The following is a 16490-nucleotide window of genomic DNA, read 5'->3' as shown; positions in this document are numbered from 1 at the left end:
TTATTTTTGGATTCTCCCCTCATTTTTGTCAGTTAAATTAGAAGCATGAGGAAAGGGTTTCCTCAGTTATTTTTGGGGCTGGTTTTTGCTTTTTTTAAAATGAGATGCACTCAAAGCAAACCGAAACATACCATGAGCTCCAATTTTAAAGTTTAAAAAGCAGAAGAGTGTTCCCCAGAAGAAAAGGCTGTAACTCAAGTGAAAAATCTCCCAACAGCAATAGCACCAGGAATTTCACTGCCCCAGGCTGTGCTCTGCAGAAATAAATTTTCTGCCATTCTGCTCAAAGCAGCTGCCGTCACCGACTTTCTCTGTTCCCATCCTATGCATTTTGCTACCCTTGGGCAGCTGCTTGCCCTAACTCCGTTTGTGCCAGTCCTGCTGATCAATGAACAACTGGAGAGCACAAGTGTGTACTTACAATATGGTACAACCTTACTCAGGCTGCAACCCAAACCACGAGACTCAGAAATCAGAAATAAAAATAATTTAAGAATTATTTAATTCTTAAATTATTTTTCTCTCGTAATGTCTGATCTCGTTCTCTGGTTCAGACATTTGTGATGTTTACGATCAGTGAAACTGGTATTTTTTTAGTGTATAGCAACAACTCTTGCTGCCAAAATCAACATGCAGTACTGTTTACTGTTGAATGTGGCAGTTTTCATTTTGATAATTCTCATTACTTCATCATACAGCTGAAGTATTCTACACTTTTCTGCTAACCCACATTCCTGAATTCATGTGATTAGCCGGGAATGTCAGCTTCCCCTGTTATCACATAAAAATACAGATGAAGAAATGTGAAAGCATGCTCGCTGAAGGCCAGACACCGACAGACCCTCATGGCTTTATGTCCTCAACAGTATGAGTTTTTTAAAACTAGTTTAATCTGGGGGACAGTGGGGGAATAAAGGGAGAAAAAGGCTAACCCCTCATCTTGGAATGTGTGGGAATGACAAGGAATAGTTTTGTTAGTTCTTAGATAAATTGCAGATCGAAGAAAACTCTTTTGTCCAAGTCTTACCTGCAGCAGGGCAAGCATATTGCCACCCCTACCATCGCTCCCCTTGACCCAGGCACCTGCTTTTATGGAAGGGTACCCCAAATTCTTTTGAGACTGCAACTAGATCAGATTTACCTGAAATTAGGCAATGGCTACTGTAGGGATGAGTGAGAAAAGGGGAAATTTGTCCAGTAATCCTGCATGTGCCATGTTTCCTTGGGGAAACGGGCCAAACTTGGGGAACAGATGGATGAACTACACTGCAGCACGGGTTGCCTCAAAACACATGAACAGCATTTTAACTAGGGAGTAACTTCTTCCGAGTTTCACCATGAGCATTTGTACCAAAGTCCAGCTAAACTTACCCTTTCTCACGCGTGACGCTGAAAAAACCCTTTGGGATTAGGGTTTATACTGTGGGTTTTTTCTTCAGTTTGGGCTTTGAACCACCCACCACCAGCATAACGCTGACACGAACTGACAGGAAAAGCCTCTCCTGAGGGGCGGAGGGGAGGCACAGGCTGGTTTGGGGTGGAAAATGAAGCACTTGGCGGGAGATTTGCTCCCCTCCGCCAGCACTACAGGCCGCCCGCCTTGCAGAGGCAAATGGCGGCGGCGCCGCTCTGAGGAACGACCGTTGAGGAACGACCGTGGCGGGAGGGGGAGCGCGATAGGCGGGCCCCGGCGGAGGGGCGGAACTGCGGCAAATCTCAGCCAATCAGCGGCGGGGTCGCGGTTCGGCCCCTGCGGCCCGCAGCCGGGCAGCCCCGTCGCTGGCGTTTTCCCGCCCTCGGGGGCCCCGCGCGCCCCCCGCCCCGGCGCTCTCTGGGTTCCTGAGGCGTCCCGGCCGCCGAGGAAGGAAGGGGAGAGGAAGCGGCACAACTGGAAGGGGGAGATAAGGGCCGAGAGGGGCGGGAAAGAGAAAGAAGGGGCCACAAAAGACAAAAGCTCGGAGGAGGAGGAGGAGGAGGAAGGAGCAGGAGGGAAGAAGCCGCGCGGCCGCCAGCCAGCAGGGCTTCCCCTCACTGCGACAAAATGGAGGACAGCAGAGCCCCTGGGATTCCGCTGGAGACAGCGGGCTGGGGCACTTTTCGGAGAGCGGCAGGCTCCCGTCCGGCCCTGCCCGGCAGCCACCCAGGCGGGGAAGCGAGGAGCTGGGCAGGGGAACCCGTGCAGCGGCAGGTGTGTTTTCCACCAGAGAGCCCCAGTCTGTGTCAGGGAGAAAGGTGGTTTATGACAGGTCACGGACAAGCTGCTCGCCTCCAAGAGAATCAGCTCAGGAGCCCATCAGCCCACGCCTCGAAGTTCTTCCTGATTTTGGAAGACGTGCCTACACAGCACTGAATTTCATCTCCCTTGCCATGCATGTATGTACCAGAATGGAACCGCATGGGTTTATTTCATGTAAACCCACCGGTATCCCCAAAAGGTAGACTCAACTTCTGTTAAAAACAATCCTAAAGCTCAGGTTCTGCATTTGGTTTCGCTTCAGCAGGCAAATAGGCACACAGGGAGGGAGCAGGCAATATGGGGCTTGAGTTGAAAAAGCAATTCCTCCCCGCACCTTAAAAAAAAAATAAAATAAATATATATATCCCAGAAAACCACCACCCATTTCTTGGCTGATCTAGCAGAAGAAAAGCTTGTTTAGTTACTAGCTTTCTCAAGTGCATCCAGGGGATTTTTGCCAAGAATCCTGGACTAATCCCAACATAAAAACAATGTGATGTCTAGCTGCATAGAAGCAGGTTTTTTTTAAAACACTGTTCTTAAACAAGGAGCAACGCACATGGACTGAGGCAGCTACTTTGAAGGGACAGCATCAGACTTGCAGGTCAGGCACACGAAATCAGTATTTAGGGAAAGCAAAATATAACCAGGCTCTTGATTTTTCATTTTTGTTCTTAAGACTCAGCCAGACTTGCATAGCTCAGCTACACTCAAATGGTATTGATTTATCCAGTATGTGAAAGCCCTGTCAGCTCCAAGGCTCATTCCTACATTCAACTCCTCTGGAAACTTAAGGGAACTATCCAGACACCACTTTGGGTTTTCCATGGCCTCCTTCCTTGGTTGTGACAATATTACCAAGCTCTGAAGTATCATAAAGTCCAAGTTCTAGCTCCAGAAAGATACACAATGCTGCAGGTTTCCCCCCACAACAAAAAGGCAACAGCAAAGAACAATTACTTCTCACTCCATTCCTTAAGAAATACCACATTCTCCACAGCTGTACATACTAAAAGAAGTAATCCAATACAATAGTCTCAATTTATTTGAAATAATTCGGTTTGAAAACTTTTTAATTTAAAATTTACAGCACACGTTGGGAGGAAACATGTTTTGTTACAACTAAAAATTATCAGAAGAGTGCTGCAGGGTTGTTTTCTTTAATTTAACACTGTCATGGCTTTATTCAAAACACAGTTGCACAAAATCAGTTACTCCAAAGTTTAAGGAAAGAGTTTGATAAGGAACCAAAACACACTATATACATACTGCCATACAAAGAGCATTAAAATAGGACAAAACCTCTACAAAATATAAAACCCACCCTTACATATTTGCATGAAAAGACCACCCACCAAGCAAAAAAGTTTCAAAAGTTATCTGGAGGCTCTGTATTACTTATTTTAAAAAATGCTATGCTGTTTAATTGCATGCCAAGCTGACAAATATGAAACTATACTTAGATGGTAACACTGAGGAAAAGACAAAGTTACTTAGGAAGTTGAAGTTGTGTGTGAGGCTCAGATTTTTAGATGTAGCGGCTGATGCACGACACTGCAAGTTGGTTTTAGGAAGCATTAACTCTGCCTATCTTGGGGAAGGTCTGCTAACCCCTTCCGAGTTTATTGTGTTTTGTCCGATTTGCTCATCCAACATCAAAACTGGACTCGCTTACTGAAACAAGACCAGTACTCAAGTAATTTTAATTCAAACTAGAAAGTTTTGTTCCATTGAAAACTAATTTTATATGCATCAGTAAATAACAGTTAAGGAAAACCCTGACAATGAGGTACTTTAGAAGTACACACTTATAAATAATAGGTTTCAATCATTCACCAAGACTAAAAAAAAAAAATAAGCAAACAGATGGGAAAACACACTATCTCAAAGCTGAGCACAAAGCAACTGCCTTGAACACAGAGCCTCCACGACAAGATAGGATGTGCACTTACCTAAGGTTTCTATTCATTCAGTATTCATACACAAACACAGGAACTTAGATTGTGGTTGCAAATGTAGTTTTACCACTACTTTTTCTAGTGTCTTACAGATATTCGTTAAAAAATGCAAAACCCATTCAGTCAGTTCATTTCCAAGTATATTGCCATCTGCCTGACTCGTTTCATTCAGATGCCTTTAATGGCTGGCTATGCTTTACAGCTACATGAGAAACTATGATTTAAGGCTCTATTCGGGGGAAAAAAACCACACACACAAGAAATTGGGCTTTGCAGAACTTCAACCCTGCAGTATCTAAACTTGATTTAAGAGTTGGAAGTCACATTTAAAGTCTGCTAGTGTGTGAAATACCTATTAAACATTCACAGGTAACCGATCTATGGGCGACTGACTCTGACTTAGGTCCAGGAAATCTCCCTCTTCCCCACCCTTGGTGTCTCCCCCAGTTTAATGGCAGCTATTGTCAGCCAAGACAGATATAAAAATAAGTCTCTTGAATAAAGCTGTGTGTGATATTTGGTTCAGTACCTACGTGACAATGTAAATTAGTTTTATATCAAGACTACCATTTTAAATCCAAATCATGACTGAAAAAGGAATGCTGTATGTCTGAACTTGTTTCGCAGTGGCTCAAATAGAAAACATGAATCCATTGGGGCAGAATTATTACAACCTGTTGGTCATAATCAGGCTGCTAGAAAAAAAAGCTTGTCTGCGTGTCTCCTGTACTTGCCACCAACTGTATGCAATGGAACAAGTCTCTGCAGCCATTCAATATAAAAACCCCTAAACTATTAACTAGTATTATACATAAACTTGAACATTTTGCCTACAACCAGATTTAAAAACTTTAAAAGGTGACCTGTGAAGAAAGACTAACTTCTGTTCATCTTTCCCCCTTCGGTGATTCTATAAAAGTGTGGGGGGTTGTTTGAAAAAAAAAATGTGCTTGAAGGAGTTACCCGTTAACGTCTGCATTAGAAATGCATATATTTCATAGCCAAACACCATGATTGTTGCAGAATTCCCAAAATGACAATGCAAGAGCAAAGTGAGTGAAGGTTTAACACTGACTTTCTAGCAAAACTACACATTGCTTTTGTTAATACCTGCAATGACCATGTATTCTGGAGAAAATTAATGGATTAGAATTAAATTTCAGTTTGCCAAGATACGTTCTTGAATAGTGATCTAGAGAATACTCCAGCAAACACTGAACATCTGAACAAGCAGGAAAAAAAATCTTCTGAAACCCACTTAGGCTTGACAATGTAACACACAAAATGGATAGAAGACTTTAAAAAAATATTACAGGAGTCACCTTTTAAGAAGCTGAAATAAAGGTGTAATCTAGTTGTTGACTTCAAACAGAATCCCTGGTAAACTCAAGACTATAGTCAACTTCTCGTTTAAGAGACTGGAATTTGCCATATAGCATTTCTGAGTTCAGCTTTTTAAGTATAAAAACCTTTAAATCTTGAAGGAAATTCATAATATTAAACCCACGTGAAATGAGTGGTTTACCTCTGGGCTAATGATGACCAACACAGCAAGCTTGTATAAAATTAAAGAGCTCCAAATGAAAATCTAGGGGGAAAAACTTGACAATGGCTTCAGTGATTATAGGGCTGAAAATTGTTTTCTACATAGAGGTTCACTAACAGGCTATTATATCTTATTTGGAATGATAAAAAGGGCAAGAATAGTAAAACCACACTTCTCCTATAAAAAGTTAACATATTATCTTCTGTAGGGACATCTATGGTACATGGAGACATACAGATCTGCATAATCACTATTGCGTATTCTGTAACTTAAGAGTCTGGTCCTACTTGTGTCTATACCAAATTAATCATCCTCTTCCTCGCCTTCATCTTCAGGGTCTCGTTTCCTCTTCTCCCCTCGAATGCCCTCTGCTAAGGAAAAGAAGCACACATTGCATTACGTTCTGCTCAGACATCACAAAGGTAACGTTATGCTTTTAGAAAAGGTAATTGAAATGGATTACTGTTTGTTCATCGTTAACATGCTCACCACTACCACACTGCTGCATGGCTTATGGCTCTCAAAAAAAGATGAGTTTCAATTGCCCTCCATAATTAAGTTCAAGCTAAGCATGTGATGTTCCACACAGGGATCACTGATACGAAGCAGATTTATAAAAAAGTGTTTCTGTTAAGACTTATTTGAGAACTACAACGGAAAGGACGTTTTTCCATCTCCCCAGCTTCGGGTTTTAGAAGCTGCATACATCCTGCCCAAAATGCAGCCATTCCTGCAGATACCAAGCTCCGTTCTCTCTCCAGTGACAAAGTGATATAAGCATCTTGCATAAACATCTCTGAGCTTATTCTTAGAAATATGTTTAATTCAGTCAGTGGACTATGCGCTCTTGTGGTGAAATCATGAAATGCAATTTTGTCAAATCTAATACATTTATTTTACAGCAGTCATTTCCTGGCTAATTAGCCATCCTGACTGCCTGCTTTGTTGTCTTAATAGATTCCAGGGCTGCATTTATAAAAACTCAAGAATTAGCATTACTACTTCAGAATTTCAGGTTTTTCAAGTGCAAGGTACATCTCCAAAAACTGCTCCATAAGCCAAGCATACGGATGAGACAGGCTCTAGACTGTGGAGAAAATCTAGAATTTGTCTCGTTTACACAGAGGTGGAACCAGACTCCAGCATTAATACAAAAATTTGCTGCTAGGGCTAGCTTAAAGGTTAGGACAGAGTTCCTAACCATTGGAAAATGGAAGTTCTAGGAGAGCCTCGCAGCAAGAGAAGTAAAGAGGAAAAGCCAGGTCATTTTAAGATGAAGCTTGGTCATTTTTTTGAAGGGACTTTAGCAGCCACTGACTGGTAGGAACAGGGGACTCCTGCCAAGAGTTTAACTTCTGTTCCAGTGATCCTGTAGGAGCATCGACCCTAAGGCCAGGTCCTACCCTGAAAGCTTGGAAACCTCAAATAAGGTGCAAAAAAAGAACGAGTGATACGTTTGCCCTGTTTAACTCCTTGGAGATCCTTCTTAAAATATCAAAAGGTAAAAATTAATTTATGAAAAAATACTTGAGTAACCCATTTCTTGCAAAGGAAACTTTTTTCTTCAAAATACCAAAGAGACCACACTGGCCTGCACAAACGCCCCTGTCTTTCACATCACTTACACACACTCAATGCACCGTACCCTCCTAAAGCAGGATGAACTGCACAGGCTGGCATTTTTTCTTCGCAAGCTTTTGACTATTATGCATGTGTCTGACATCAGAAGAGTAATTTATGAAATTAAGAAGTAACAACCATTGATAAAAGGACTAGGTACAAAAAAAAAAAGAAACAATTAGGCTCACTAGCTAAGGTTGCCCCTGAAAGCAGCTTTACTGCAGGCCACTTTCAGCTTGATAGAGGGAGAAGATACAGCTGCTACCACTGCTTCTAGGGCTGCACCAGCAGAGCCTCTGGTGCACTGAACAAGGCATTTTAAATGTACATAAATAAAACTTGCAAGGTGTACAGAAGTCCCTCTTCTGTCCACTCTTGAAGATTAAAGTTTCTAACCATGTAGGAGATGCAGTATCCTTCAATTTGGAAAACTGCTCCAACAAGACTTTGAAAACTGTCGTTTCGTCCTTGTTTCTATCTTACAAGCGGGCAGATAGAAGAAAATACCAAATACTCCACTGCTGCTTTACTACCTGCTCAAGCTCCTGCTTAAACTGATCCTAAAATACTTCACATACCTTCCGAAACAGACCAGCCAAACAGTGATTTATGCTATTAAACTGCACATCCCAGATTTGCATAGTTTCAGAATTACGAAGATTAGACTGTTTTAGTCACAATGTTAATAACTTGAGAACTTACCTTCTTCCTCCTCGTCACCTCCTTCTTCAACATAGTCATCATCATCATCTTCATCCTTTACAAAAATTGTGAAATATTTTTACAGTTGCTGTTTATTGAAGCTTGGCGTACACACTGCTCCTGAGCAGAAATTCAGAAAATCCCACCTACTCTGAGCAGAGGCCACATTCCACATTTACTTTTTTGTTACTGGACATCTGTATAAGGCCAGGCAGCCAAACCAACCGCAGTACATTTAATCAGCGGTATCATCTGACCTGGCATTCTCATTCCGTCGTTCTTCCACACTTATCACTACTTTACGCCAGCTCAAGGGTAAGTTATTGCAAGATTAACTGAAGAGGCCACGACGGCAAATAGCGACGACAAACCGCTTTAGTTCCCCTCGTAACCCAATGACATTAAAAGACAAGAGAAAGCAGAACAGCTAATATTTTCACAAAATTGTTTCTATGTCAAATGAATTTAGTTGTTGGTTTTTTTTAAAAAAAAAAGTTGATAGCTGAAAAATGTAAACAGTTAACCATCAGCAGCCCCAGAAAGTCAAAACAACGATGCAAGACCTCTGTCCTACCAGCACTATGTCAAGCCTTGATGAGAAACTGAAGTCTTATTTTCATATCCACCCGCTATATCAAATTTTATACATTGGGTAATGCAACAAGTGAAAACAGCAAGCCCATCTAACATTTGCCCTTAGCACATGGGAATGAAAAATCACTCTGGGTAAATCCACTGCAATTAGAATGGCACATGACTTCATTTTTGAAAATACAGGAACGAGCTACCAGAATAGAACTCTTCCAAGACTTTACATACCTCACCCTGACGACCATCTGTTGCTAACCTAAACGAATGCAAAATACAAACTTAGGATCTGGTTTGGTTGCCCCATCAACAGAAGGGCCATGGTCCTGAACACCCTAACGTTTTCATGGCTCTGTGTGGCAATTCCTGGTCACCAAACGTGCAGAGCATCCATGTACATGAACGACCGCACACGATTCACTCCTGACACTCTTCCTAGTCACACACTGTTAATCTTCCAAGGAACTACCTCTAACCTCTTGGCTTCAAAACAGGTTTAGTTATTTAGTTTAGCTTCATGAATTGTGTTACAGCTGTTACCTCTTCAGAGTACTAAGGCAGAAAAAGTTACAGACATAAGCCCATCATACCAGCCGTGGTTACCAGAACAAAATGAAAAACACCAAAGAGCTTAGTTCAAGATTTTCTGCACATCCATGTGAAACACAGCTGACAGGAAGTCACCACTTATCAAAAGCAAGACTACCGGAAGTGATGACCACAGGTTTGGGGGTGTTTTTTTGATCTAAAACATGCGAGCTGCTCGCACAAACTTGCACACAAAATCTGTGCCAGACACACACTCCCTCTGATCCTCCGTAGCTGTAGAGAGAGCACTACATCAGGACTCCCGGGTTTTACTTCTACCCAATCATCATTTAGGCACGACCAGTTTCTATCTACAAGAATCTGTTTATAACCTTGTAAAACCATGTATCTTTTCTTACCCTAGGTTCTTAATACTACTTCATTTGCTTTTTAGCACAGTAGTACTTGAAAGATCCTGTGGGCTATTTTCCACAGCTCTTCACACCACCACTGGGAACATTTTCAAGTGAGCCCATGGTGAAAAGCCCCCCATTTATCGCAGCGAAAAACTAAGACTTTTCTTCTGTTTTTTTTTTTACTTGAAGTACTGGTAACTTGTTGCTGCTTCACTCTCTTCTTCCTCAAGACCAGCGTATTTTCTTTGGTTTTCCAAAAGAAATGAATTTATTCTACTTAATATATGTTTCTATTCTGACCATTTAACTGGTAGTAGCACATAGTTTCAAAATGTTGGGGAGAACAGCTTTGGTCGCTCACAGAGAATAAAGTGGCTCCACCATCCTGCAACGTTACGGGATGGGGTAAGAGTGACCCAAGTCTCGGAAGTCAGCCAGGACCATCTCCAGAGCTGACAGCCACCGTCCTGCTCAGGGCTCTGCTGTGACAGCAGTGTTCTCTCGAAAACCCCTCACTGCACCTACCCTGCGCTGACACACTCGGTGTCTCCCAGTTTAACACAGAAGCCTGCAGACAGTTTCTCTGCATTGCTTCCATTTGGAAGAGTTTACCAACTTTACCTGAATCTCTTCTTTCATCAGGTAGGAAAGACCAACTTCCTCCTCCTCTTCGCCTTCCCCCAAATCTGAACCTCCATCATCTTCATCATCTTCCTCTTCGTATTCTCCTGGAGGACCGGCTTCATCCTCATCTTCATCATCGTCATCTTCATCTCCTTCTGAAACAAAGAATACACTTGTATACATCTAAGCTAAAAGTCAAGTTCCATTAACTCCTTCTTATGCGAGTTTGTACACACCGGTGGTATGTAATTGTGTACATATACATACATATACACACAACAGCTGCATATATAGTTGTAACGTTTTCTGCAACACATGGGAAACAAGCACGATTTCAAGGACGTTAATCTTTGTAATTTTTTTTTCCCCTAAAGAAAAGCCTACCACCATTTTTACATCACAAGCTTCAGGCAAAATTCTCAGTGCCCGAAGCAGCTGCGTATGCAAACTCCTGGAAGGAAGCTGAAATTTTAAGTCGGTGGAAGGGGGAGGGAGGCTTCTCTATAGAATCAAACCCTAAAATATTTAAAGGCAAAACCAGCTTAACATATTACATATATCTTATTTAATCACTTACTAGTAGCTACGAAACACCTACAGTTCCAGAGACATGATCTCCCATTTCATTTCTACGTCTGGAGCACATAATCACTTTCACAGTTTCAGTTAAGCGAATTACAAGAAATGACAAGGTGATTTAACACTTAAATTCATTTTCAAGTTAATAACCTATTAATCTATTTTCAAATACTGGGTTTATTTTCACATTCCAAGTATCAACTATTTGGCTTTTTATCGAGCTCTTTTCAACACAGGCTTCCAAAATCTGATGGGTCTGAGTACTCTTGGGCAGCCCCCTGACAGCCATGGCCCCACACTCAGCAGTGTCAGCTCCCAGCTCATGATTTAAGACACCAAGAAAACACTGAGAAACCTCCATCACAAACAGATACAGCCCAAATCTCGCTAGTTGTTTGTGTGGACGTTTACAACGCACACGTAAGATGCTGTATCACAACAACAGCCCATCATATTTGCTAACAGTGCTCAAACACATTTGGGATGGTTTTCCATCCTCACAGCTCTGACTGTTTCAGTCATTATGTTAAGCCAAGAACACTGAGGGAAGAGCACTCTTACTCCTAATTCCTGCAATCGCATCAACACAGAATTTGTAGCTGCAGAATTTGTGACTACAACTGAGGTCAGATCAAAAGGAAGTGTATATGTATTTTTGAACAAAAAAAAAAATAATTGTACTATACTCGAGCACGGGACTGAAGCCATTACAAAACCCAGTAAAATTAGGGTTTTGCATACAGAATAATGCCTGCATCCCCTCACTTTCTATCATTCAGCAACACCAAAGAGCTTTCCTCCCAGCAACAACCCCTTCTGAGAACGCTTCTATCTTTGTACCATCTTTATAGTCAAATTGCCTTAAACTCAGGTGGCTTCTTCAAGAACACTCAAAACCTTCAACAGTTTTCACTCTGTATCACAGCGTGTTAATACCAAATGAGTTCTAAGAGTCTGTGCTTCAAGAATAAGGGCACCAAATCTCACCAGTGCATTCCAGAAGTCACTATACCCCACACCACATTTACACCTTTATTACAGCATACTACGCCTATCCACAGTTTATTTCAGGAAGTTACCCTCATCATCATCATCTTCTGAGTCCGGTGCCTCATTATCTTCCTGATCAAATCCATCTAGGTATGTGATTTGCTGAAGCAGCTCAAAAATGCTGTCTCTGTAATCCTCGAGGTTTGTAATCTCACAGTTGAACAGGTCAAGGCTCTTCAAGTTTTTCAGATTTTGCTGAAAATAGATGAAAAGGGTTGGGTTTTTTCCCCCCTTCTTGACACAACTCCGTGGTACTTCAAGTTACAGTGCAGTCATAGCCCACACACAGTTAACCATGCAGCCAGCTACAGCGTTTACTTGGTCCCCATCCCTCCTTTTCAGTATTTTGCTCCCCATTAAATACAAAGTTCAGTTCAAAGAGTTGTTTGCAGCAGCGAAAGTGCCCAACGAAAGAAAGCAGTTTGGTAGATCAACTCCACAGCGCGTTTGCAGCACACCCAACACATCCTTGAAGCACTAGACCATGCTGCACAGACTGTGCAACGCGTATTTGGGTTTGTCTTTTGTTTGCATCACCTATTTTTGTTCAGGTGATCACAGGCAAAAACTGAACAACTGCAGAAGCCTTTCAGTAAATAGTTTGACTAATTGAATTACAGGCATCTTGTGAGGAGCAAGCAAGAGGCACTTGGTAGGATTTCTAACTACGCTACAGGATTTGCTTTCCGAACAAGGAAGACCAGACAAGTGATGGCGATTCTCCTCACCTTTCAGACTTTACACACATACAGATAACGAGCGGCCTGCACGGCCTGGCGAGCACCTGAGAGCTAAATAAAGCATGTTTCTTCTACAGAGCACAAACTGCTTTACTTGGTCCATTAGTCAGACCATTAAAGTAGACAAAGAATCTTTATAAGCAGTTTTAAAAACATGCAGCCTGTATCAAAGTCTTAAAAAAACCAACCCCAATCACCTAGAAAAATGGGTGAACAGATCAGGCAGTAACAGGCACTGGCAGCTTCCACGTTTAATGCCCTACTGCTGCTGCTTCCCAGGTTTGCTGCTAACTGACCGTCTCATACACACATCCTAATCACTTCATAGTTTAATGAAAGCTTAAGGCAGTTGCTTATTAGACAAACTATACCTTAACAAATGAACACAAGAGGATTAGCAAGACAGAACTTGGCTACTTTTCTTTCAAAGACTAAACAGAAGCTCAAAAATCTCTTATTCAGTACATCCCATTACTAACACAGAAGGAATTTTACAGCGGCACGTTTACAAGCGCTGTCTCTAATAACCATGACATTGAATTAATCAAGTCAGAACCAACTGGAATACCGACAAACCTAAAACACCACAGTATCCGTTTCACCTGAGCTGGCAAGGAAAAAAAAAACAGGGAACATATGACAGGTAAGAAATGAAATTTCATTTCGCATGCCTTTCAGCTGAAAGGGAACAGAAGCAGCTAGAACATATCACGCTGCACCTTTGTCCTTGCTGATTTCGTAGGCTGCACTCGTTAAAAGCCCCTCTCTGCTGTCCCTACAGCTTGCTTCTGTGCCATGTGCTCACGCACAGCCCTTGCAGCTACGCTTGGAAGCTACCATTCCATTGCAAAAAGAATCAGTTCTTGATTAAAAAAACCCCAGTATTTCTGAGAACTAAACTTTCCATCGGCCGCTCTCACTTCATACTTACAAGAGCTTCCACAGTGCCAAGATCTTTGATTTTGTTGCCGCTTAGGTTTAGATATGTGAGATTTGGACATCTTTCTGCAAGGACCTCCAGGCCTCCCGAAATGATGTTGTCGCTCAACTCCAACTATTATACAGAGGGAAAAAATTAACTAATTAAACGCTTGGCTTCTTACCATTAGATTCAGACCACATCATTTTTAACTGTTCTCCATTTAGCTTGACAGCTTAATGACAAAACTGAACACTTCTCAAGAGCCGCACAAGTTAACAAGCCTTGGCTGAGAAAAAGTTCCTTTAAGTTTGAGAATTATAGAATTAAAATCTCAACGGTTTGGATATCTAAAGTTTAAAATTAGTAGAATATATAGTACCGGAATTCAGCACAAGCTTTTATTTTGCCACAAACGTGCAACAAAAGGCATTTCGCTGGCCGGGCAATCCAACAGCCTCTTATCACCCACCAGCACGCGGCAAGACACCGCCAACCCTCACAGCGTTTCACAGACAAACATTTACCATCCTGAGACTCGCTGACCGAGCCCAATTTGGCCCTAATTAACTGGAGATACCCAACCCAATTTCCGATCTTAAAAAGAAGAAAACCTCAAACGACGCAGATCGGACATGGCATCATCTCAGAGGCCTGCCATCTCATAAAGCCCCGTGCCGTGCCACCGCGGGCACCAAAAGGCACAACCACGCATCGCCACCCGTGACTTTGACTTCTCCGCACGCTGGCGGAGGAGAGGCACGTACCTTTCGGAGCTTGCTCAACGTGGGGAGTTTGGCCAGCGATGTCAGCTCTACATTGGCCATGCTAAGGAACTCGAGTTCTTTAAATGAATCATTCAGACCTTCGATTTCACCGTTGCTGGATCGGCAGTTATCAAGCACCAACTCCGTCACCTTCAACGGGACAGCAAGTCACTTGTCAGGTTAACGAGCGTCAAAAAACTGCACGCTTCACCCAAACCACAACCTGGAGGCTGTTAACGATCTGTTGGTTTGGTGTTTGTCTTAAATTTAGGCTAGAGGTCCCAAATCACTGACACCCGCCTAGTTAAAAGAAATTAAGAAAAACATGCAACAGTTTCCCTTTCTCTGAGCATGCTTCAAATTCTGCAAAAATCTGCCGGCCAACCCCAAACTTTTATTGAGAGATAAACTGCAGCCTCCCCTAGTGCCACTGCAGCCCGGGCTGGAAGCCGCCCTCACATACAAGCGAACTAACTTGTTTCTAAAGTCTAATCATTTAATTGTGCATATTTAAATGCATAAAAGCGTGCCATTTCTCTCCGAACTCTAAAACCTTCTGGCTCCAGATTATTTTACCAGTGAGTCCTGCAGGTTAATTGAGCCCAATTAAAGAATTTCCTCGTGCCAAAGCTGCTACCACGACTCGATAATCGATACAGGTCGGAGCGACCAACAAGGAACAGCCAATTAATTTTAAATTATTTTATCTACAGTGGAACGTATCACTCATTCAAAAGGACGTGAACAAGGTGACTCTTCCTTTCCCCTGGACGCTTTTTAAGTAACATTTTCGGACTGCGGCAGAACCCCCCCGAGCGGCACACTTTGCCAGCTTCAAGTCTTTTTTATTTTTTTCCATCCATAAAAATATAAGAATAACAAAACAACCAGCCCCCTCCCATAAGCACAAAGTTTCACAGCAAGGGGGACGTGGGGAGGGGGCTTCCCGGCTCGGCCCACGGAGCCCCTTCCCCTCACCTGCTGCTGACACCCCCCACCCCACGAACACCAGTTTTTGGGTTAAACCAGCAGTTTTGGACACTTTCCCTCCGTCCCGCCGCTGTCACCGTCCCCCCCCATTCCCCCGTAGGTCTGTCCCCGTGTCCTCCCCCCGCCACCGAGCCACGCGTGGGGCCGCCCCACGCGACGTGGCCCCTCGCCTTTGGCCTGGGGGGGGGGGGGGGGGAGCGTCTTACAGGGGGCAGCACACGGGAGCTCCCGAATTTTTGGAGGTGTTATTATTAATTTTTACATCTTTCCGAGGAAAAGGGAAGTTGGCGGCGGAAGGTGCCCGGGGGGGTGGGGGGGCTCCCCCCGCAGCCCTCCCCGTGGTGCGCCCGGCGGGGCGGCGGCAGGAAGGAGCGGGACCGCGCCACGCAGCGCACGGGGGTGGGGGTGGGGGGGGGCGGAAAACCAAATTAATTTAAAATAATTGAATATATATATAAAATAAAAAAAAAAGAAGGGTTGAGGGCGGGCTCGGCGCGACCGTGACCTGTTTACTACAACCGCGCTCGCAAGTTGGAGGCGGCCGGCGGCGAGGCGGGAGCGGATTAACGGCGGGCGCAAGTTGGGGGCCCGCCCGCGGCCCCCCCCCAGCCCTGAGCAACTTCGGGGGGCGGGGGGCGGCCCCGCGGCGCGCAGCCGGCAGCCAGAGCCCGCCGGGGGCGCGGGTCCCCCCCCGCCCCGGGGCCCGGAAGCGCCGCCCGCGCCCCGCGGGGCTCCTGCGCCACGGCTGACCCAGATTCGGCGGCGGCGCCGGGCCCGCGCGGCCCGAGGCGGCGGTGGGCTCCCGAGCGGGGGCGGGAGCGCGGCCCCCCGCCCCGCCGCCCTCACCTTCTCGGGGGCCCGGTTCCTCAACTCCAGGTTGATGCGCTTCTTCATCTCCATCGCCCCCCCCTCCCGCGGCTCCGCAGTGGCGAGGGAGGGTGGCCGGGCGCGGCGGGGGACCGGCCGCGGGGTCGCTGCTGCGGCGGCCGCCGCCGGGAGGGAGCCGGGAATGGGGAGGGGAACGCCGCGGGCAGCCGCCGCCGCCGCCCCGCTCCGCCCGCAGCTCCGACCCCGTCAATGGCCGCTCGCACACTGAGCCTCCATGACATGGCGCATGGCGCCCCCTCCCGCCGCCACGCCCCCGCCCCGGGGCGGGGCTTCCTCCGACACGCCGCCCCTCTCATTGGCCCCGCCGCGCCGCGGGGGGCGCAGCGCCATTGGGTAATG

At 44.7% G+C, this 16490-nt stretch overlaps 1 protein-coding gene across 4 annotated transcripts; it reads right to left on the bottom strand.

Annotated features, from left to right (window-relative positions):
- Window positions 1-3258: 3258 nt before the first annotated feature.
- ANP32E (acidic nuclear phosphoprotein 32 family member E) lies at window positions 3259-16411 on the bottom strand. Of its 4 annotated transcripts, none has more exons than XM_040618863.1 (7): window positions 16110-16411; window positions 14274-14423; window positions 13519-13641; window positions 11877-12042; window positions 10216-10373; window positions 8063-8117; window positions 3259-6111 (listed from the first exon to the last, which is right to left on the bottom strand). In XM_040618863.1, the coding sequence occupies exons 1-7, from the start codon at window positions 16161-16163 to the stop codon at window positions 6044-6046; spliced, it is 774 nt and encodes a 257-aa protein (XP_040474797.1). In that variant the 5' UTR covers window positions 16164-16411; the 3' UTR covers window positions 3259-6043. The 4 variants fall into 4 exon arrangements, with proteins under 4 accessions (XP_040474797.1, XP_040474799.1, XP_040474798.1 ...); XM_040618865.1 differs by having other exon boundaries at window positions 3259-6108; XM_040618864.1 differs by having other exon boundaries at window positions 10216-10370.
- Between the last annotated feature and the right edge of the window lie 79 nt (window positions 16412-16490).

This window comes from Falco naumanni, chromosome 20 (assembly GCF_017639655.2).
Source record: "Falco naumanni isolate bFalNau1 chromosome 20, bFalNau1.pat, whole genome shotgun sequence".
Lineage (NCBI taxonomy): Eukaryota > Metazoa > Chordata > Aves > Falconiformes > Falconidae > Falco > Falco naumanni.
Note: the sequence above shows the minus strand (reverse complement) of the source record. Positions and strands in the feature narration are given on the sequence as shown.